We start from the raw sequence: 23068 nt of genomic DNA on the forward strand, positions 1-23068 counted from the left end.
GCAGTTAAGGATTTTGGAGCCGAAGAGCACTGGAGTCAAATTCCAGCTCTGACACTGAACAGAGGGACGCTGGGCAAACTAGGCAACTACTGGGCTTCATTTTTTTCATCTGTAAGATGAGTAGGTGAGCAATACCTGCTTTTCCAGGCTGCCTAATATGTGTAATTACTGAGCTGAATTTCAGGCACATACATGTAAACACTCGGTGTCTCTACTGTCCTGATACCTGCAATAATCTAACATAACTTACATTTTCTCTTCCCTTTAAAACATTTTAAATGGTCCACTGTCAGCTTCTGGGGAAGGCGTTTTAGATTCTCTTAGTTTCATAATCATCATAAGAAAATTAACATCTTGTGTTCTGAAGTTTGCATGTGTGTTATCTCAGTTTGCCCTAGGTCTCCCACTAACCTGGGAGAATAGAGATTATCTGCATTTTACAGACCACAGAATATCTGAGAGCCAGAGGGACTTTATAGACCCTCTGATGCAAATGCTTCATTTTACACACAGGAAACTAAGGCCTGGAGTGGGCCCAGGCTTTGCCTGCCCAATTAACCACAGAGGACAAATCTTCTTTTCTCAAATGCACTTGAACCCAAGCTTTGATGCTTACAGGACTGCTCTGACTTTAAACCTCCAATCATGGGTTTGTTTCTCTGGTTCCTGCCTCCTTCATTGTAAAGAGGCAAAAACAGACACTACAGAACAAGAGCATGAGGCGTTCCTTCAAAGGTAAAGACTATATAGAGAACTATTGTGAACTGAATGTAAATCATTACATTAAAAAACCAGGGAGAAATTTTATGCATCTAATCAATGCTTGCTGAGACACTGAGATAACTGAGACTTATAAAATATCCAGAGGGATTTTAAGATAGTTCAGAGCATGTTCTTTCTTTACTATAACATTTTTTAAATAAAACATTTAAAAAATCGATCTTCAGTATTGAAACTGTTGCTCAGATATGTTCAAGAAAATTCAAGCTTTCCTTTGAATCCTTTTTTTTCAATAGATTCATTAAAAAAAAGAAAAGAAAAAAGAAAAAAAGAGAAACTGTATTTGTCATAAACTAAAGTACAAAATAAGTTCATGGCTATACACGTGGATGAAAAATAAATAGAAACAAAATCATTTCAGATTTAGGTTGTTATTAATAGAAAATGGAATAAGACTTTGGAGACTTTATAAAATATCCTTTTAATAGACTGTTAACTAGAGTACTTTATCCCTGGCCAGGACTCAAGCTAAGGAGCTCCAAGGAAAAAAATAACAAATTTAAGTGCCAGGGCTTGGGTAAGTTGAGGTCCTGAATTTATGTCATCTTATCTTGTCATTCAATTGTTCCTAGAGAACATGGATTTCCCAATCTTGTGTAATAAAATGGTGGAGGTAGAATGTGGGAGAATACTCATTCTGTCCAAAAGAGAAAGAAGGGGCACAAGAGAAGGGTGACCTGAATGTGGATCAGATTCTGCTAACAAGCTACCTTCAACACAAGCCTTCAACATATTAGCTCAGCCCCTGACATGTGGATTCCACCACAGGAATCACTGTTTATAGAGACACGAGGTGACTGCTCACTTTATGCAGCACAGATAGTTCCAGTCCACAGGGGTTTCCATCCCTCCATAAGTGTGTCAGTTGCCACCTGTTCTCATGCTTGAACTGACCACATGCAACTGTGCTACTAGCCTGGCCTTCCTAGGACCATGAGTTTGCAACACATGGATTAAAAAACCCAGACTTTCCTTATGTTATTATTTTTTTTATAAGACTTGGTCAACAGTTTCAACATCTTTAAGGCAGAAATGATTTAGGCACTTGAAAACCTCTCCTTGACCAAAAAGGCCCCATCATTAGTAGTGATAAGAATGTTGGTCTAGCAAGTGGATATTGTTGAATGTTGACCTTCATCTTCATCCAGGCTGTTCAGTGTTGCCAGGTCCCAAATCAGACACCTAGGAGTTGACAAATATTGACTGGCCACAGTCCATGCTTTTTATTTAAAGCAAGTCACTCAAATGAGTCCACAATTTTCTTTTTTAGCATGTCATGGCAAACACCATGGGTATGAGGTCAACATAAGAAAGAATAGAGTACAAAACAGAATGTGAAACCGCAATTTGTTAGGCTAAGCACTTTTCAAGGATTATTTTTAAAAACTACTTTTCAGCTTCTGAAATTCTATGCTGCCATTAGCCAGAAAAGCAATACAAGGTCAGAAGACACATACTGGGTGGGGAAATCAAAACATTCATGTGGGTGCAATGTCTTCCCACTCTGGGGAAAAGGGGGTCTCAATGCTATACATATTTTACATCTCGGATTTATGAAAAATGCCTTGATGATTTTGAAAGGCTTATGTGGAGCCTGAGTATGTAACCTTGAACTAGACCTTGCATACTCACCCATGTCCCTGTAGGTCAGTTGCTGACTTTGCTGTCTTAATGGCCATGCTGGACACACTGAAAGCCAGAGCAAGCCTCTGAACTGCTATTTTAAGTGAAGGTTCTTGTTGTCTTTGGAAAACAATTACTGCACAACAAACAAGTTTTAGCAACAGAGTGGCCGATAACAGCAACAGAGGGTCAGCCTTCATCAGGAAAGCAGAAGGCGGGCAGGGCAGCAGCCATTTTCAAGTCCTCTACAACCTGGTATTTGGCAATAAATCCTATCTTTCCTCTGTTTTAAGTATATATCATATACACTTAGAGTTTTAGTTACTTTGGTCATAGTTTTCATAAATAGAGGCCATTGCACATTTTGAATTTCTAATCCTTATTTCTAAACCAGTCCCACGGAGTTCTGTTAGGAATGTTAGGGACTTGAAACTGACCCAATAGCTCCATAGAGAGGATTTTTTTTTTTGGATAAACATGGACATTGGCCCTTCTGGTCTTAAAGCTTGATAGGATAGTTCTTAGCAAACCCCTTAAAATGTAACAAGGCCCAAAAATAATTGTTTTATCTGAGTTCCTTTCTCAGAAAAGGACCCTTATGACTCTCAAAAAAGAAAATCAAACAACTGAAACTCACTAAATCACCTATCCAGACAATGAGATGCCAGACCCCTCATTCATTATGATTGCTTCCTTACCCCCTCCTTAGTTCCTGTTTCATTACACATTGTTACATTTCTTCTGTACTATATAAATCTCTAATTTTGGAAAGTCAGGGAGATACATTTGAGATTGATCTCCCATCTCCTTGGCTGAAGCACCCGATTAAAGCCTTCTTCCTTGGCAATAATTGTCTCAGTCACTGACTTTCTGTGCAGCGAGCAGCAGGACCTAGACCAAACTCCTGGTGTTTTGGTAACCAATTATCAAGGTCAAGAACCCTTCTCCTTTAGCTAGTACTGGAGTGTTCCCCCACCCCCCATATCCATGACCAGGATGTAAACAGGAAACTAAAAGGAGTCAGGTTGTTTTCCTTTCCTCTGGATTAACTGATTAACAATTTATTATGCAGGAATCCCATGGCAAATGCTGCTACATATGATGGTGAGCACAAAAGAAATAGAAGATGGTCTGTTGTAGACTTAATACCAACTCAGACCCCATTCCCAGAAGTATTAGAATTGAGAGTCCAAGAACTTCCACTAATGATGTTTGGAGGATGGCTCTGAATGGCCCCCACACCTGCCACTGCAATCAGGGCTGGACTCAATGGCTGATCTGATGAGCCCATGAGGGCTGAATTTCTCAAGGCCTGCTTGGAACAGGGTGAAGGATGCGGGTGCCTTCTAGACAGCAAGTACTCCAGCTACTTGAGAGTATACATTTGTCAAGCAGAACGTGTATTTTGAAAGGCTGTTGAAAACTAGCTAGGAGCTGAGAAATTTAATATCTGCTTAAAGACAGGGTCTACTGCCTTGGGTAATAATCTCTTAAACTGCCTCTCTTCCATTTCTCTGAACAATAAATAGAAATAGCAATAAACCTGTATTTCCTGGGAATGTAACAGAGATTCATTTATGGGAAATAAAAATACTAGCATAAAACATTAAGACTGTTTTGTCACCTGCTCCAATTTTTAAGGTTTCAGGTCCTGTCAGGGAGAACTCGTGTGTGTGTGTGTGTGTGTGTGTGTGTGTCTGTATATATGTATGTTTTCAGAACTATAACTAAAAGGAGGTGCTACATGTATAGAATAAACCATCACCCTAATAAGTATATTCTTAACTTCAAAATGACCAGGTAACAATTTCAAAAGTCCAGGTGATGGAGGACAGGCCCAGAGCATCATTGCTTTCCAATCCCTCCTCCATTGGTCCCATGTGGTTGCTCACATCATTTCTGATGATGTAAACATCATAGGGACTGACTTGAAATCAAAAGTAGAGTTCTCTTTCACCTGAAAATGCCATTTGCATAGCAAGAGGAAAAAGGGAAGCTATCAAAACAAAGCCAAGCATCACCCAATCATGGGATGCTCTCAGAAAAGGCGATGGTCACATGGCAACCTTGAAGATTCTGATTTCCAGTCGGCCATGGTGGCACATGCCTATAATCCCAGCTACTCAGGAGGCTGAGGTGGCAGATTGCTTGAGCCCAGGAGTTTGAGACCAGCTTGGACAACGTAGCAAAAACTCATCTCAAAAAAAAAAAAAAAAAAAAAAGAAGAAGAAGAAGAAGAAAGAAAAAAGAAAAATATACTGACCTCCAACTTTCATGGGGGAAAAGTTCTAGCCATGGCTGTAGTGGACAGGGTGTGCTCACCTTGGGGTCTCCCTCAGGGCAGGGCAAGTGACCACGCACCTAGCACATGGCTCTACCAGTCCTTCTCTGTGAGCTTGGAGCAGTTCTCCCTTCTGCTTACAAAATATAATCCAGACATGCCTTGCAAACATTATGTGATCCCTGAGCCACAAAGGACTTTGTATCTTTTTGCAGGAAGACAGAACTAACATGGCTGAAGCTTGAAGCCTGTGTTCTCAGCACTGTTCATACTCTTTTTTCTGGAGAGTTTGGCAAATCTGAGGTAAATTTCTACCAGCAGGCTAAGCAACGGCCATATGGTCCTCTGTTCAAATTACGGCCAGCAATAGCAGAAGAAAAGCAGTAGAAAAAGGGAAGAATCTAAGAGTGGGAGAGAAAGCAAACAAGAGAGGAGGAAAGGCACCAGATGAACTCTGCTACCAGCTGTCACCTAAGGCCATTCAATGGTGCCCATGCCATAGCCTGCCATGACATAAATACTACTGGGTACCGGCCCAGTAATTTCTGGGAGGGGTTAAGAAAACTGGCCACCACTGCTTCCAAGATTTGGGATCATTCTTATCAAACTCCCCTTAAAATGTACCAAGATGCAAAAGGATTAAAAACAAGTACTCAAATATTCATACATGAATGTTCTTTGCAGAACTATTCATAATAGCCCAAGATGGGAATGACCTAAATGCCCATTAACAGATGAATGGCTAAACAGAATGTGATATAGCCATACAATGTAACATTATTCAGCCACAAAAGAAATGAAGTACAGTCATGCGCCACAGAATGATGTTTGGGTCAATGACAGACTGCATACATGACGGTGGTCCCATAAGATTGCAACAGAGCTGAAAAATTTCTGTTGCCTAGTGACACTGTAGCCTCCATAACATGAAGCACAATACATGACCTTTTCTACGTTTAGATATGTTTAGACACTCAAACACTTACCGTGTTACAACTGCCTACAGAATTCAGTATAGTCACATGCTATACAGGTTTGTAGCCTAGGAGCAACAGGCTATGCCATATAGCCTCGGTGTTAGTAGTAAGCTATACCATCTAGGTTTGTGTAGTACCGCCTATGAGGTTCACACAACGACAACATCACCTAATGATGCATTTGTCAGCACGAATCCCTGTTGTTGAGCAACACAACTGCACTGACAAATGGTACAAACTGGATCAACCTTAAAAATCATGATACTAAATAAAGAAGCCAGACACAAAATGCTAATAGTGTATAACTCCATTCATATAAAATATCCAGAATAGGCAAATCCATAGAGACAGAAAGCAGATTGGTAGTTTCTAGGGACTGGGAAAAAGTGGCGGGGAGGGGAGTAACTGCCTAATGGGTACAGGAGTTTTCTTTTGGGGTGATGAAAATGTTTTGGAACTAGATAGAGGGGATGGTTGTACAAAAGCACATTTGTAGTGAATGCACTAAAGACCACTGAAACGTTCACTTTAAAATGGTCAGTTTTATGCCATGTGAATTTCCCCTCAATAAAAATAAAATTGTTTCCAGAAAATTTGCTCTTGAGCTGATTTCCCTAATACAGGTGTAAACTTGAACCTGGTGAAGAGGTTTATGATAAATCTTTAACTGGCTGTGTTCACCTAGCATACCTGGGCTCTGGCCAAAGAGGAAATCGTACTTGAGTTCTACGTCAGCTTCTCAGATTCGTACTCATTAGCAAACCTCAGCTCATTTACTCTATTCCAAAGATAGGGAGAAGAAAAGAAGGGGCAGAATGTCACTTTCAGTACTTTCATCACGTGAGCTGTCACTTAATACACACACAGCTGAAGGTCACAGCAAGGGCAGGCGCTAGCAAGACTTTGGAACAAGTCTTTTATTTTATTCTGAAAAATGAACATTGTTTTTAATAGACTTTGCTTTTAAATAGGTAAAATCATAGGGTGAAAAATACACCAAAAATCATTTTCCTTCTCTCCCTGTCTCTTTCCACCCAGTCCTTTCTTTCCCTTCCTAGAGGCAACTACTAATAGCAATTGCTCAAATATCCTTCCAGAAACAATCTGTGTAAATATACAATTATAGATATGCAAAGCAGTGCTTTTAAACAGCTAGATTTTTACTGCTACTTAAAAATGAAAATTAAAGTGGGAAATGACTGCTGTTCCAACTACTGAAATTCCGGTTCTTTTGATAAGTTTTTAGATGTGGGCTTTATCATGTAGGACCCATAACTGCTGAAACAAAAACAGCAAATAACAAAATGCCGCTAACTTTCCACCCACTGAAAGCACTTTTAAATTAATCCCTGAGTTGTACTCATTCCCTATAAAGCAGGAACTTTTCTTCCTTTCTTGAAACTTAGATAATCCAGGCTCAGGATGAGGGAAAAGATGGATCACTCTGGGATCTTGATGTCTGGGTCATAATTGCTACAGATTTTAGTAGGAAAAATCTGAATATTATTGTTCCTCTTTGCACTATACCTTGTCTCTGCAATGAACCTTTGGCTACTATGTAAGATTCCAAAGCCTCTCAACACCTCTCTCAATATCCAGTAGAACAACATTGAAACTATCACACAGGTCACCCCTCTTCCAGGTCAGGGGCTGGCTCCCTCTATGTTCAGAGAAGTATAGCTGCTCTCCAGTGTTATACTCAAAGCTGAGGAGATTCATTCCCTGACACCTCTACCTTTTCTTAAAAACATGTTTTGATTCTGTTATCAACAAATTTATCGGAAGCAATAACTGCTTCCCCTGCTGTTAAGTAAGGGAAAACACTCGTGAGTGAGAAGAGAAAATGACAGAGAGTTTAAACATGCCAGTATACCTTACTTCTCATGCACGCAAACTGCATCTTCATTCAAACAGCAATCGGACCTCACCATTCAGACCTGGGAGCTGAGATTTACTCCCTCAAAGGCTCTCCTGGGATGGTATCAATTCACTCACTAAATGAACATGTATATGCTTGCTAGGTGCACAGTGCTATTCATAAAAGCCAAAAAAAAAAAAAAAAAAAAAAAAAAAAACCCAAACACACAAAAAAACCAGTCCTTACCATTCAGTAGCTGATGGTCTGTTCAGAGAGAGAAATATACCAGGAGGTAACAGGGCTATATGCTAATATTGCTATAATGGAAATCAAAGTACAGCTTTGCCAGGACACACCTGAGCTCACCCCATTGCCAAGCGACCCAAGTAAATTTAAGGGTTTCAGCCTTTTTTGTGACACTCAGAAGAATACATGATTTTGGAAAAGAAGACATGCAAACAAAATACTATGGAAAGAAGTTATGTAAAACTGTATACATGTCTGTAGCACTTAGAGCGACATTCAGAAGAATGTTCACCAAAATGTTAACAGAGGTCACCTCTTGGTGATGGGATTTCAGGTGATCTTTATCTCTTTTGTATGTTTCTGTAATATGTGTGCTGTTTTTCAATGAATACTTAAAACAAGAAGACTGTAATTAGCCTTGTCTAGAGAGAGAGAAAGCTTTGATTCAATTTCCGGAACTTTTATCTAGGACTGTAAGTGCTAGGCCTTGTATAAGAAAGACAGACAGTTTTCATTTTCTTGGTAGTGGAGGTGGGCATGCATGTAAACAATTAAAATGCAATTCATGATGTGCCAATGGCAGTTTTCTTAGTTGTGACAAATATATAACAGTAATATAATATGTTAAGTATGTAATAGAGAATTTGGCTAATGCCTGTAATCCCAGCACTTTGGGAGGCTGAGGTGGGTCCATCATTTGAGGTCAGGAGTTTGAGACTAGCCTGGCCAACATAGTGAAACACTGTCTCTACAAAAAATACAAAAAAAAAAAGAAAAAGAAAAAGAAAAATTAGCCAGTCGTGGTGACACATGCCTGCAGTCCTGGCTACTTGGGAGGCTGATGTGGGAGAATCACCTGAACCTGGCAGGCGGAAGTTGCAGTGAGCCAAGATTGCACCACTGCACTCCAGCCTGGGCGACAGAGAGAGGCTCCGTCTCAAAAAAAAAAAAAAAAAAAAAAAAATTTAGTTGGTGCCTAGAACAATGCCTGGAACATAGCAGATGCTCAATGAGATGTTTGTTGAATGAGGAATAGCATCCTAGATCTTTACAAACATGAGACTTTCATTTACCTTCCTCATCTTTTCCCACAGCCATTACCAGTAACTACAATCAATGGTCCCCCCAACCTTGATCCCTGATCCAAAATCAGTGATTTTACATATCACTCTCTCCATCACCACCTTAGTCTTTCTAGAACATTGTTTTCATCTGGTCATCCTCTAGGTTAAAATGATCCTCAGGAACTCCATGTGGCCAAACTCCTCCAGGCCTCCCTGGACCTGGCCTCATTGCTCTATCTTCCAATTTCACTTCTCAAGACACACAGTAACAGTCTTTGTTCTGGGTGGGTTTCCTCATGCATGAGTTTTTTGTTTGTTTGTTTGTTTGTTTTTTGAGACTGAGTCTTGCTCTGTCACCCAGGCTGGAGTGTAGTGGCATGGTCTCGGCTCACTGCAACCTCCGCCTCCCGGGTTCAGGTGGTTCTCTTCCCTTAGCTTCCTGAGTAGCTGGGACTACCGGCATGCACAAGCATGCCCGATTAATGTTTCTATTTTTTTTTTTTTTTTTTAGTAGAGACGAGGTTTCACCATAATGGCCAGGCTTTAGTCTTTCTAACTCCTGACCTCATGATCCACCCACCTCAGCCTCCCAAAGTGCTGGGATTATAGGCGTGAGCCACCGCACCCAGCCTCCTACATGGGTTTTACAGGTCCCCTCTCCCCATTTAGACTGCCCTTCCATGAAGTATCTCATGTGGCCATCATAACAACTCTTTGAAGCAGAGATTTTCCATTTATAGACGAGGGCACAGAGTTTCTAAGATATCAAATGACTTGCCCAACCCTACACGACTAGGAAGAGGTAGGATCAGGGTTCAGACCCAGGCACTCTGAAATGCAGAGCCCAATTGTCAACCATTATGCTGTGCCCCTCCTCTCCCCTCCCCTCCCCTCCCCTTCCCTTCTTTCTTTCTTTCTTTTCTGGTCCTGAGTATCTCTAGCCTCAAGTTCTAGGCTCACAACTTCCTTAAAGAATAATGGCCAACACGTATGTACTTCCTATGTGTCATCAATCTTCTAAGCACTCCATTTTTATTAATCGTCACAACAACACTATGAGAAAGGAACTACTATTGTTTCCCATTGTATAGGCAAAGAAACAGAGACATAGAAAGATTGATTTCTCAAGGCCACATATCCTTTAAGTGCTAAAGCTGGAATTAGAACCAGCCAAGAACTTGTCCAGAACCCCTACTCTTCAGCAGTTCCCTGCCAGGCCTCCTCTGCCATTGTATCCTACAAGGAGAATGTGTCTAAAGAAGGGGAGGCAGATCTGTTTTTGGAGATGCTGTCATAAAAACTCATCATTATGAGTCAAACTCCAACAATCCATGTGCTACATGTGTGGATGCATTCCTGCCTGTCAGTTTTTATACTGGTAGAAAATATCAAATGAGCAGAGAAAGGCAGCTGTCATGACCAGCAGAGTGACAAAGGCAGAGTCACAAAATGTGGGAACTGCTCTCCAAGAAAATTCAGAAATCAATGCCTGAACAGTAAATTACTGTTTCATAAGTACACAGCACTGCATTTACTCATGTAATCCTACAATGTAGGGATCTATGACCATCCCATTTCACAGATGAGGAAGTGGAGGATGGGGAAGTAAAGAGGTTGCTAGTAAGTGGAAGAGCCAGGACCTGACCCTAGGCACTCAGAAACCAGGGCAGATCTTCCCTATGCTCCCTTGGCGGACAGTTATCACTCAACCTGACAATGATATTTTTTAAGAGAGAACATAAAGATAAAAGAAAGTTATCTCGCATATATTAAAGGCTACTGGACTAAATAGAAAAGTAAAATAATTGGAAATGTCTGCTTCCCCTTTGGAAACATCATGCACGTGATGCTTTATCTGAAATTTCTTTTTCTTTTTTTTTTTTTGAGACAGTCTCGATCTGTCACCCAAGCTGGAGTGCAGCGGCGCTATCTTGGCTCACTGCAAGCTCCGCCTCCCGGGTTCACGCCATCCTCCTACCTCAGCCTCCCGAGTAGCTGGGACTACAGACGCCCGACACCACACCCGGCTAATTTTTGTATTTTTAGTAGAGATGGGGTTTCTCTATGTTAGCCAGGATGGTCTCGATCTCCTGACCTTGTGAACTGCGCGCCTCGGTCTCCCAAAGTGCTGGGATTATAGGCGTGAGCCACTGCACCCTGCTGAAATGATTTCAATTCAGTCCAACTAGAGCATTTGTCCTGATACCTGTAGGAGTTCCAATTGCAGTTGGAATAATGATGCTGCACACGGAGGGAAAAGAGAAAGATGAGTTTGCATGTGTTTGTGTGGGTGTTCATCTTGTCAATCCCCGCAAACCCACATGCTATCAGACACTAGTCAGACACCCTTTGACATGGAAAGTGTGACTGTAGACAGCAGCCCACTCCTGCTCAGATGTCTGAAATACATAAGAGCTCTGCAGGAAATGACAACCCAAACCCGATTCCCTACACTCTCAGTTGCCACACACAGACTTTCTCTGACATCACTCCTTAACCCATGGGAATCCAGCCCCTCTTTCCATTATTGGTAAATACATAAAGAAGGGAGTGGAATGAAGCTTTCGAAGATTATACTTAACCTTCTGGTAAAGCATGTCTTCTGGACATAATATTTTTTTTAAAAAGTATGAATCAGCTAATAAAATAATCTAGTTAATGTTCATCAAAACCCTGTGTGCTAACTTTCACTACTATCTTGCTTTCATGTAATGTTTATTGCTTGTTGGATTGAAATTGCAGTAGTCTGGATGCAGCAACAGTTTTAAATAATTAAAGGCAATAATCTTTCATTGAAGTTGTTTGCTTCTATGAATAACTTCCTAACGGTTCTGGCCGGGCATGGTGGCTCACACCTGTAATCTCAGCACTTTGGGAGGCTGAGGTGGGCAAATCACTTGAGGTCAGGAGTTAGAGACCAGCCTGGCCAACATGGTGAAACCCCATCTCTACTAAAAATACAAAACTTAGCCAGGTGTGGCAGTACATGTCTGTAATCCCAGCTACTCAGCAGGCTGAGGCAGGAGAATCGCTTGAACCTGGGAGGCAGAGGTTGCAATGAGCCAGGATCATACCACTGCACTCCAGCCTGGGCGACGAAGTGAGACCCTGTCTCAAAAACAAAAACAAAAACTTTCTGGTGGTTTCCATTCACCAAAACTTCATATAAGATTGAAGGGAAGCTGCTGTGACATGTAGAAAGTGCACAGCTCTTGGAGTCAGGGCACCTGGATAATCTGCAGATGAATACGCCACTGCTCCAAGGCTCAGCAGTCACATCTTTGAAAATCAGAGAGTGATACTTACACCATCAAAGAAATATCAGGGACAGGAACACGGCATCAGGAGCCAGATCGCCTGGGTTTAGATCCCAGCTCTGATACTGTCTGTGGGACCTTGGGCAAATTATTTAACCTCTATGGCCCTTTGTTTCTTCTTGTCTGAAAAGGGGATAGTATTAGTGCCAAGCTATAGGATTGTTATGTGGATTAAATGAGTTAATAATGTAAACCAGTTACACAGTACCTGATGTATCATAAGGACTATGTGAGTGCTTGATGAGGAAAATAAAATAGATATCAAGATTAGAAGAGTTACTGCAAGGTGGAGGAAGCACTGAACAGAGCACTCCAGTGGGAGCTCTTCCTAAAGCAGAACAATACAGATGTGGCAGCTGCTGAGCAGCTGAAAGAAAAAGGCTGCATCTTTCCTCAATAAGGTCAGAGACTCTTTCATATAAACGTCCACTCCATCCACTTTGCTTGTATTTCTCTACCTATCTGCTGTCTTCCTCTCCTATTTAGAGATTATGGGAAACCAGTCACAGAATGTGAAATGAAACTGTGGTTCAGAAGAGCATGCTCATTTCTGAACAGAATATTTCAAAGGAAAAAGAGGACCTCGGCCTTGGCTGTCTGGTAGATTTCGCCGACTCTGTGAACGTTAGCAAGGGAGAGATTCACACTTTAAAAAGGCTACTTTCTACTTCCACTTAGGAAGCTTTACTAAGTTTAAAAAGGGAGAAGAGCTACGGCATGCTGGGCTTCATACCTAGGTGATGGGTTGATAGGTGCAGCAAACCACCACAGCACACGCTTACCCATGTAACAAACCTGCACAGCCCGCACATGTACCCTGGAATTTTTTAAAAACATTACAAAAATTTAAAAAGTCATAAAAAAGGAACTAAAGCCACACAGGCTAGTTTTAAAGTATAGGGCAATTATTGAAGAGTCACAAATAGCAAACAAGTATTTTCTAATTATGCTCCCATGAATTTCTGAAACTTGCCAGAAATTCCCATTGCTCTAATATTTGTATACCTGTCTAGTCTGGGTAATTTGCAAGTGTGTATCCACGTAAAAGAGCTTTCTTTTTTATAGACACCCACATACCCCATAAATGCCTTTAGAGTATTTATTTAAATAGACAAATACTTGTTAAAAATAAAGATGTCCTGACCAAAGCAGTTGCATAGAAATGGGATTTCATCCATTGGAAGCAAAGGAGAAAATACGACTTGGCCCAACAATTTGCACATAAGCAATGATGGTTAAATCTAATATTAAACATGCAATGGCTTTGAGTTAGATTATATTTTTATGTTTATAATTTTCATTTACGTGTATATAACATGTATGTCATATAAAAACAGAAAATATAAAGTAATTTAATAAAAATTAGAATTAACATTTTGGTAGAACAGTGACTAGGAAACATGTTCCCAAATTACACAGCCAGAGAGGGTTGGAAGCCTTAAAAGATATCATGCTTCTATTTCTTAAACCAAACAATGAAGAGCATTAGATTTAAAACAGAAAGAGAGAGCAAGCAAAAAACCAGGAGCCAAAAGATGTGCATCTGACCCTATCTTACTAGATAGCTTATGTGATCTTAAGTACACCCATGGGCCTCAATTTCCCCACCTATCAAAAAACATAGTTGGACTAAAGGACTTCACAATGAGGACACAGTCAATCCCATGATAGGCCTTGAGGACATGATTCTCTGCTCCAGCTATCACCGTATTCTGGAACTCATAAAAATTATAAAAGCCTCTTTTTCTTTTTCTTTTTTGAGATTGAGTTTTGCTCTTGTTGCCCAGGCTGGAGTGTAGTGGCGTGATCTCAGCTCACTGCAACCTCCGCCTTCCAGTTTCAAGGGATTCTCCTGCCTCAGCCTCCCAAGTAGCTGGGATTACAGGTGCCCACCACCACACTCAGCTAATTTTTGTATTTTTAGCAGAGATAGGGTTTCACCATGTTGGACAGGCTAGTCTCGAACTCCTGACCTCGTGATCTGTCCGTCTCAGCTTCTCAAAGTGCTGGGATTACAGGGGCTCTTTTCATTAACTAGACAAGATTCCTTCAAAGTTTTTGGTAATGTACTTTCAAAGCAAGCCCTCCCAAATAATGGGGTGATGATTCCCACTCGAGGTTACCGTCCCAGTGACCTGAGGCTAACTGTATCTCTTGCATTTGGGGCAGGGTAGCAAGAATGGTGAAGGACTTGAAACCCTACAAGGGGTCTAGGATGGTGCCTTGCTTTGTAGCTGTCATCCTATTCAAGCTGCTGTTATTTGTTGGCAGGTCACATAAATTCACATGCCAAGGATCCGGTCATGTGTGCTGAATAACATGCGCTAATATGTGTATTTTCTTCTTTCCTCCCAATGGTCAAAATCCAATTTTTATGCAAATGCTTTAGTCAGAACATTCTTATTTGTAATAAGTATAAGATTTCTACTTTAATAGGAAGAGTTGGAATCACTATTATAAATTGCACTGAATTTCTCTGGTGCAGAAGTGGTTTATATCATTCTTACGTATTCAGACTCACTTAAGAGCTTAAAGAGGTTTATTCCAAATCTCCCAAGGATTGGCAAAAGCCACAGAAACCACGGCAAACTTCTAGTTCACTTCCTAATGTCCCAGGAAAGAGATGGGAGTAGAGTTTCCTTGCTTGGTGCCCACAGTTCATAATGCATCAACTTAAAATGTGTATTAACTGACCTACTCGATGTTATTTTCCAGAAGAAATGGTGCAATTGGCCACTATTTTTATTTTGGGGTAAGTAGGTTCTCTATGGATTCTGACAGGTCAGACAAGACCTTGTAAATAATGACAAGTCCACGGATATATGTGCAGCTTGTTCCCACACTTTCTTCAAATCTCTCCTTAGGTGTCATATTTGAGAGATGCCTTCTCTGCCCCATATAAATGTAGCTCTTTTATTCTGCTTTAATTTTATTCCTACTTTAATCTTTTTCACATATTAAATATTTTTGTGTATGCAAAGGAATTTCTGGGTCACATGGCAGTCAATTTTTCGGGTTTTTTTTTTTTTTTTTGGAGATGGTCTAGCTTTGTCACACAGGCTGGAGTGCAGTGGTGCAATCTCAGCTCACTGAAATCTCAACCTTCACCTCCCAGGCTCAAGCCATCCTCCCATCTCAGCCTCCCAAGCTCCCAAGTAGCTGAGACTACAGACATGTACTATCATACCCAGCTACTTTTTGCATTTGTTGTAGAGACGGGATTTCATCATGTTGCCCAGGCTGTTTTTAAATGAAGCTCAAGCAATCCTCCCACCTCAGCCTCCCAAAGTGCTGGGATTACAGGCATGAGCCACCACACCTGGCCTATTCTTAATTTCTTTAGAAACCTCCATGCTGCTTTCCATAATGTCTACATTAATAATCTACATTCCTACCAACAGTGTTCAAGGGCTCCCTTTTCTCCACACCTTGGCTGACGCTCGTCATATCCTGTCTTTTTTATAATAGTTATCTTAACAGGTATAGTTGGTATCTTCTGATTGTTTTGATTTGCATTTCTCTGATGACTGATAATATTGAGTACCTTTTCATGTACTTGTTGGTCATTTTAATCTCATCTTTGGAGAAATATCTATTCAAGTAGATAGATGATTCTCATTTCCAGCTAACAGGTTTCTCAAAAAGGAAGGCACCTGCCTGAGCTACCTCTGGACTGCATAGGTATTCATGTCAGTGGGTCACCGGGGCACTTACTGCTGGAGAAGGTGGTTTCTTTCGGACTGGATGACATCGGCTGTGCACAGAGTTGACAAAGGCAGTCTCTCCCATTGAATGTGACTCGGTCTCCGGGTGGAAACGGGCGTCTGGAGGCAGAAAGACATCGCCCTCAAGGTTATTGCAGCAATTTCATTCCTTTTCCTTACTCCTTCTGCTTGCTGCCCTCCCGTGCCCATTTATTTCTTGGAGAAGCAGCAGCCAACATGTCTGAAATGCAGTCATAACCAACCCAGCCAGCTGGAGATAGTCCAAACAAATAAATGTGCCTCATTTTGAGAAGAAAGGGGAATGTACTAGTTCTAAGGGCAACCAGGTAGTAAAATGGAATGATTTACCTCCATTAGTGAAGGGATGTTCCAGCAAGTCATCTAGCAGGGCACACAGAACAGTAAGTTTCCAAATGGAAAGTCCTTCATGAAAAAATACTTTAAATACCATGAATTCCCAGTGAAGCTTAAGGCCCCACCCCAGAAGACCTGGCTACCGGTCAAGCAGTAAGCAGTAGGTCTTTCAGTTCCCTGGGACCGTGCCTAGACCTCTGTGATGATTATGCAGAATTAGACTTTGTGCTGGACATCTACATGGGTGAACTGAATGTTTCATGGTGCTGGAGACCCAGTCCCTTTTAAACTGGGAGAAACGGGACAGGCTGTAAATTTTTTTTTTTTTTTTTTTTGAGACGGAGTCTTGCTCTGTCGCCCAGGCTGGAGTGCAGTGGCCGGATCTCAGCTCACTGCAAGCTCCGCCTCCCGGATTCATGCCATTCTCCTGCCTCAGCCTCCCGAGTAGCTGGGACTACAGGCGCCCGCCACCTCACCCAGCTAGTTTTTTTTTTGTATTTTTTAGTAGAGACGGGGTTTCACTGTGTTAGCCAGGATGGTCTCGATCTCCTGACCCCGTGATCCGCCCGTCTCGGCCTCCCAAAGTGCTGGGATTACAGGCTTGAGCCACTGCACCCGGCCCAGGCTGTAAATATCTGTTTAAGAATTCATATTAGCTTCTTTTCAGAAAGACAATTTCTCTTCATAGTAGGTATTCATCAATAGCAGCATATTTTGCAAAAATATTGCCTTCTGCATGTAGATGATCAGTTTCTTCTCCCAGGTCACCAGCCTTTTAAAAAAGTCATCAATGACTTTTTTAAAGACATGAATGACATCAGTTTTAAAGACATCAATGACATGAAGACATCAACGACAGTTTCCATGCCCACGCACTTGCCCTTGGCCCATGTGGCAATAATCTTCATCAACGTGATTTTTCAAATGTGTGATGCTGTCAATTAGGAAATGTGAAACTCACAAGCTGAACATCACCGCAAATCTGAGTCAGAAGCAAATACTTAAGAGCAAGTACCAGCTTTTTGACATTCGTTTTTATTTCCACGGTTGTTACATTCCCTTTAAGTTGCCCCTCAGTAGCCTAACAATTGGCAATTAACTGTAAAAACAACATATAGGTAAATTTGGACTTAACCCCACAAATGTGGCTGGCTCCAGTCATCATGGAGAGTTTTAGATTCTTACACTCTTACATTTTAGAAGTCCCGAGGAGAGGTGGTGTCCTCTCCACTTGTGGTGCTGTGTCACTTTCTGCAGTACAGTGTAGGCTTGGAGAGGTGAAGTGACGTGCCTGGATTGACCAACTAGGGGGATCAAGCCATAGGCAGGTGCAGATGGCATCCACCAACTTAGAACTTGCTTTATTTTTAAGAATCAAAAATCACTGTCTGCTGGATGCCAGTAGCCCTACTGCTTCACACTCATTAGCTAAACCTGAACAAGTCTTAAATCTGTTCTGTAAGGAGGGAGTCAGGAAGTTAAGGATCCACTCAACACAACACGCACAGGTTCTGTGGCCTCCAGCCAGGCCAGGAGTGGACCTGGACACAATGTTTAAATAGGCCCTCGTGCTCCGTGACTGACCCTGAGAATAAGTGCCCTTTACCTGTTGCATACCCAGAGGCACCTCGCTTACCCCACCCAAGCCCAAGCCTTCCTTCCCATCCAAGCTTATTTTTTTAGACCCGAGTTCCACGTGGATCCTCTAAGGGACAAGCCAGAGTTCGATTCTCAACTTGGGCTGGGCCTTCTGAAGTGTGGGTTTTGTTGCTTTGTAATGGCCCTTTTCAGGAATTTCCTCCCTCCCTATATCCTGTACCCATACTGGACAACTTCCTTCTTTTATTTGCATGAATGTTTATAATAGAAAGAGACCTGGATTTAGAGTTAGAAAACCTGAGTTCTAACATTAACGTGGGAATGTCCCTTAAACGGTGAGCCTCAAAGTGACTCATAAATAGAAATATTAACTCCTGATTCCCTTCAAAGAATTGCTAAGAGGGTGAAATTAACTTCTGTATGAATATAACTTCTCAGCTAAAAAGGAGGCCCCCAATTCAGGCAGAATCATTGTCATTCAGCAGCAGTAGAGGCAGTAGTAGTAAGTGCTCCTTTGCTGGCTCAAATGTCCAGGGACAGGGAGATAGTCAATAAATCTTTGTCTATCATTATATCAACTTCAAAGCAACGACCTCTCAGGGTCAGCATCAGAAGGGCTCTTAGAGTTTACTGGAAACAGGGACTTCCAACCTGGCTGAGTGACATCATACATGAGAACCCTCCAGAAACTACTAAATTAGCATGCAGGTTTTGGTGGAAAAATAAGCTAAACATTGATCTTTTTAGAGAGACTCCCACCTCTAGTCCACTCCCACCCATCCAGGAGATTCCAGTGATAAGCGAGGCTTGAAAAATCGCTCGCATCTAGTTCACAGCTTCTCATTCTAAGGCGGAGGCAACTGTCTTGAAAAAGCTAAATCACACAGGTCTCAATTCACCCTGGGAAGTAAGACTAGGACTTGGAGCTCCATGCCAGCCTGGGACTCTTAACCAGGCTGTGCGCCACAGCCTGAAAAGGTAAAAATCAGGGCAGAACTTTGCTTTTGATTAAATACAGAAAAATATTCAGTTCATTCATCCAGAATTTTTAAATTATGATTTTTAAAAAATGAAACGGAGAAATGAGCTAACACATAGCTACAGTTATTTAAATAATTTTATTATGAATGTTTGTGTCTTATTATGATTTATTTATCAGTATTATCTTGTTAATTAATTATACAATATTGAATCTTCCATTCTAGAGCTTACATTTCTCTGGCTTAGAAACATAAAATGCTGAAAAACCGGCAACATGTCTCCTCTGAACTGGGGTTTTTAGAAGGCATAGCAAATAGATCACCACTTGAAAAGGCACTGGATTGCAAAACTGCCAAATTAGAATTGATCAATAAAGCAGCTGACCCTTGGTGGTGAGTCTCCTAGTTATAGGAATCAAACCTATCTTAAGTTTTATAACATGCAGACCTCAAAACACAAAAACCACAAAAAGCCCCACGTTTTCCTATTCACACTTCACATAGTTTTCTTCTGTTATATCTGATCATTTTATTATTACATTTCTATTTTTTTGAGACGGAGTCTTGCTCTGTCACCCAAACTGAAGTGCAGTAGCACCATCTCGGCTCACTGCAACCTCCGCCTCCTGGGTTCAAGCAATTCTCCTGCCTCAGCCTCACAAGCAGCTGAGATTACAGGCACCAGCCACCTCGCCTGGCTAATTTTGTTTGTAGTTTTAGTAGAGACAGGGTTTCACCATGTTGACCAGGCTGGTCTCAAACTCCTGACCTCAGGTGATCCACCTGCCTCGGCCTCCCAAAGTGCTGGGATTATTAGGGTGAGCCACCACGCCCAGCCTGACTGATCATTTTAATCAAGCTGGTTTGCACAGTTAAGATACAACCTTGGTAGATGACACACATGTAGAGAGCAGCGGTTGGCAAATATTTTCCCCCAAAGATGAGATCGTACATTTTTTAAGACTTTGTGGACCATATGGTCTCTGTCGCAACAACTCAACTCTGCTGTTGCAGTGCGGAAGCAGCTATAGGCCACACACAACAAGTGGGAGTGGCTGCATTCCAGTAGAACTTTATCCACAAAAACAGGTATCGGGCCTAATTCAGCCCATGGGACACAGTTTGCCACCCCCTATTATAATGAAAGAGACCATTTTAAACATACACACATGCCTAGGAATTTATACTTCCAAATAAGCTTTATCCTTCTAAGCAGTTATGCCATTTCCCCTTGATGTTTTTATTGCTCCAAAATGTTTTGAGACCCGGAGCTGCTTTCAGAATTAGTTTCAATCTACTAAAAATCAGTCATATTACTTTGTAGAGGACATCACACATATGGTTTCCAACTAATCTACTTTTTTACTAAGACTGATAGTACAGTAAGAAAGAAATCTAAGGACAAGACTATGTGCTACTGAAGACAAAAGGTATATAATCCAAGCTTTAACAGCCCAAACCAGCATTCTCTGCTGAAGGAAGCTGGAGGCTTTGGAAAGATAGGCTCACTTACTTGCAGATGGTACAAGCAAAGCAATTGGGATGGTAGGTCTTGCCCAGAGCGGTCACCACTTCGCCCTCCACGAACTCCCCACAGCCATGGCAGCGTGTCCCGTACATCCGCTGGTAGTCCAGGGTGCAGAGATACTCTCCGTTCTTTATGAAGAAGCCTCCTTGTGCCAGGTCACAGCCACACACTGTAGATGACAAGTTCACATCTGGTCATCATCTGCCACACTGCCGGGCAGCACTGCCTTCGCCTGAGTACTAACTGGTTGCTTACCCTATGATCTCAATGGTTTGGGGCTAGGGAGGGGACTGGTACAAAGAGCTATTTATTATTGGGCTTTGACCCTCCCCTTGGGAGCTATGCAATATCTCATACAAGTAAAATCCACTGGCTAGGTCTCAATGGCTTTTGTGACATGTCTAAAATTCTGAGATAATTAAACAGTCTTTGATAGAAAGATACCCTTGGTTCGGGCTGTCTCAAATATGAGCAAAGGTGTCCCTGGCAGTGTGCTATTTAGGAAGGGTGCCCACTGCCTGCCCACACAACTGCATGGTTTGGGCCAAGATTGTTACGGAGTTGAGTAATAAATTTCCATTATACCAAAGGCAGTAGCTGAAATTTCCAGTAGCTATATTTTTTCACACTCTGGAACTACTTTCCCACTGCTATGAAAAATTCAGACCTTTCATTTTCTCTTTGTGCAGTAAACAGAATAAGCCAATTATTCATATATTATAGGGAGGTAAAAAATGAACAGGCAAAAGAGGAAAGACCTGTCATTTGGATGCTTTATTGTGTCTGGATTTTGGCATCTCTTTCCGACTGTGCAGCTGTGGATTAGGGAGATGGTGCAAACAGGCAGTGGGAGCTTGGGCCTGGTCTACGTGTTCAGACAAGACCAGAGCAGGTCACAACAACTTGTCTGCAAATAAAGCCTAAAGCAGTCCCTGACAATAAATCTCTCTCTCTGACAAATGGCTGAGAAGCAACAGCCCAAGCTGGAAATCTCTGACCTTAACCTCGCTTTCCCCAAGGTCAGCTGATTCCAATTTATAATTCCTTAGGCAAAGAATCCAGGATTCCTCTTGATTATTTGGTATTCAGTTGGGTTGGGGACAAGGTGAGTTCAATCAGTAAATTGCTTTCCTAAGGACCTGCTCGAATGCTCCCAGGGTTCATCTGCTGAGTTCCCATGACTCCTTAATGCATCTAGATGAACTAGGGCTGAGCAACAGTAAGGTTCTGATGAAAGTCACGACACCCCCCCCCCACCTTCAGTCAGGACCCTTCACTGACTATAAGCCACGGAAGACATTCAAGGTGACATGGAACCCACAAACAAGTTTTCCATTGTGGATTCATCGGTCTTTGTTTAGATCAACACTCCACAGCTATGACCTTCTTCTCTGCAATTTACAATTAAGTAACCCAAGATTATGGCCTAAGTCCATCACGCCTGAAACTGACCACCCTATAAATACTCCTGTGATCATAGTATCTGGAAAACAGCTCATTCACCACCTGCTGCCTCCTCTCACCTGCCAACCTCTCCTCTGCCTCCACTATTCTCCCACCTGCTTCTTCCTCCCCAGATGAGTCCTGTGGGTCAGGGGAACCCATGTGTGGACTGGCCTCATTCAGATTGCAAATTCCTTCAGCAACAATAGGGAGTCTAGGGGTAGAGGGTCACAGAACCTTAGAGTGTTTTCTTCAATATCTGTCTATGTGCAGATCTGATTTTTCTACAAGATGGCAAGGTATTTGAGGGGTGAGAGTCTTCTTTTGATTCTTCAGGAAACTAATTGTATCTAATATAAAACAGGAAACACAACGTTTGAAATAAATTGAATCCTCCCTGAAATTTGGCAGGTTCCCACGGATTTCACTCCTCAGTGACATTAAGTTCTAACGACTCAGTTATTTTTCCAAACTTTGGATTTCTCAAAGCCCTGAGAAGCAACAAAACAATGTATTTGGACTACTGGTAATTCCCTAAATTCTCTCCTCCAGTCAATTACGGCTTAAAAATGCAGAGTCTTTATACAAAGATCTGGTGTCAATAGGGTAATCTGGTGGCAATACACAAAAATAGATTGAGATCGTTTCAAAGCTAATTCTAAACGTTTTAGAAATTCTTTGTATTTATTGCTTTCTTAGGGCACCTCTCTGTAACCTTTTCCAGATTACATGGTTTTGTGAAATTGACATATAGTATCCTTTATTAATAAAGTCCTAGTTTCTGTGAACATAACATAGCCTTAAAAAATGAATTCTTACAACTATTGAGAGATGCCAAGCTACATTCAAACTGTGCCTATTATGATTTGATTTGCCTTTTTCCTTGAATTCAAAGTAGTGCTCAAGGTGGCTTACCAAACCATACCATTATTTCTGGTGGTTTATACAAGGAAACCAGTGTTTGATGCGACTCCCAGAGGCAGGTGTTCTTAAAGGCATATACAACAAGCAGTGAGAAGGGGAGCCTATGATGCCAGTACCTAAAAGATACTTAACATTATTACATTTCCTGAGAATGGACCAGCTGTCATATCATTTCAGACTCTTCCCTCTCTTGCCGCCCCAGGCTTTACTTTCCTGTTTCTCCTCTGTCTGCTCCTTCTCAGGCTCAGCAGCCAGGCCCCTAAATGCAGGTCACTCCCATGGGTGCCATCTCCTCCCACTAAGATGTAAGGCCTCCCTGGGAACAGATCTCATCCACTCTCACAGCCTCAACTATGACTTTATGCGAGG

General features: G+C 41.7%; 1 protein-coding gene across 47 annotated transcripts in view; it reads right to left on the bottom strand.

Moving 5' to 3' along the window:
• ABLIM1 (actin binding LIM protein 1) overlaps positions 1–23068 on the bottom strand; it is a 388728-nt gene that overhangs the window by 123145 nt on the left and 242515 nt on the right. For all 47 annotated transcript variants that reach the window (XM_015148237.3, XM_015148252.3, XM_015148248.3 and 44 more), the window contains 2 exons: positions 20318–20501; positions 15861–15970 (listed from right to left, as the gene is read on the bottom strand). In XM_015148237.3, the coding sequence (XP_015003723.3) occupies positions 15861–15970; positions 20318–20501 (294 nt within the window). The remainder of the gene's footprint in view (positions 1–15860; positions 15971–20317; positions 20502–23068) is intronic.

Source organism: Macaca mulatta, chromosome 9 (genome assembly GCF_049350105.2).
Source record: "Macaca mulatta isolate MMU2019108-1 chromosome 9, T2T-MMU8v2.0, whole genome shotgun sequence".
Lineage (NCBI taxonomy): Eukaryota > Metazoa > Chordata > Mammalia > Primates > Cercopithecidae > Macaca > Macaca mulatta.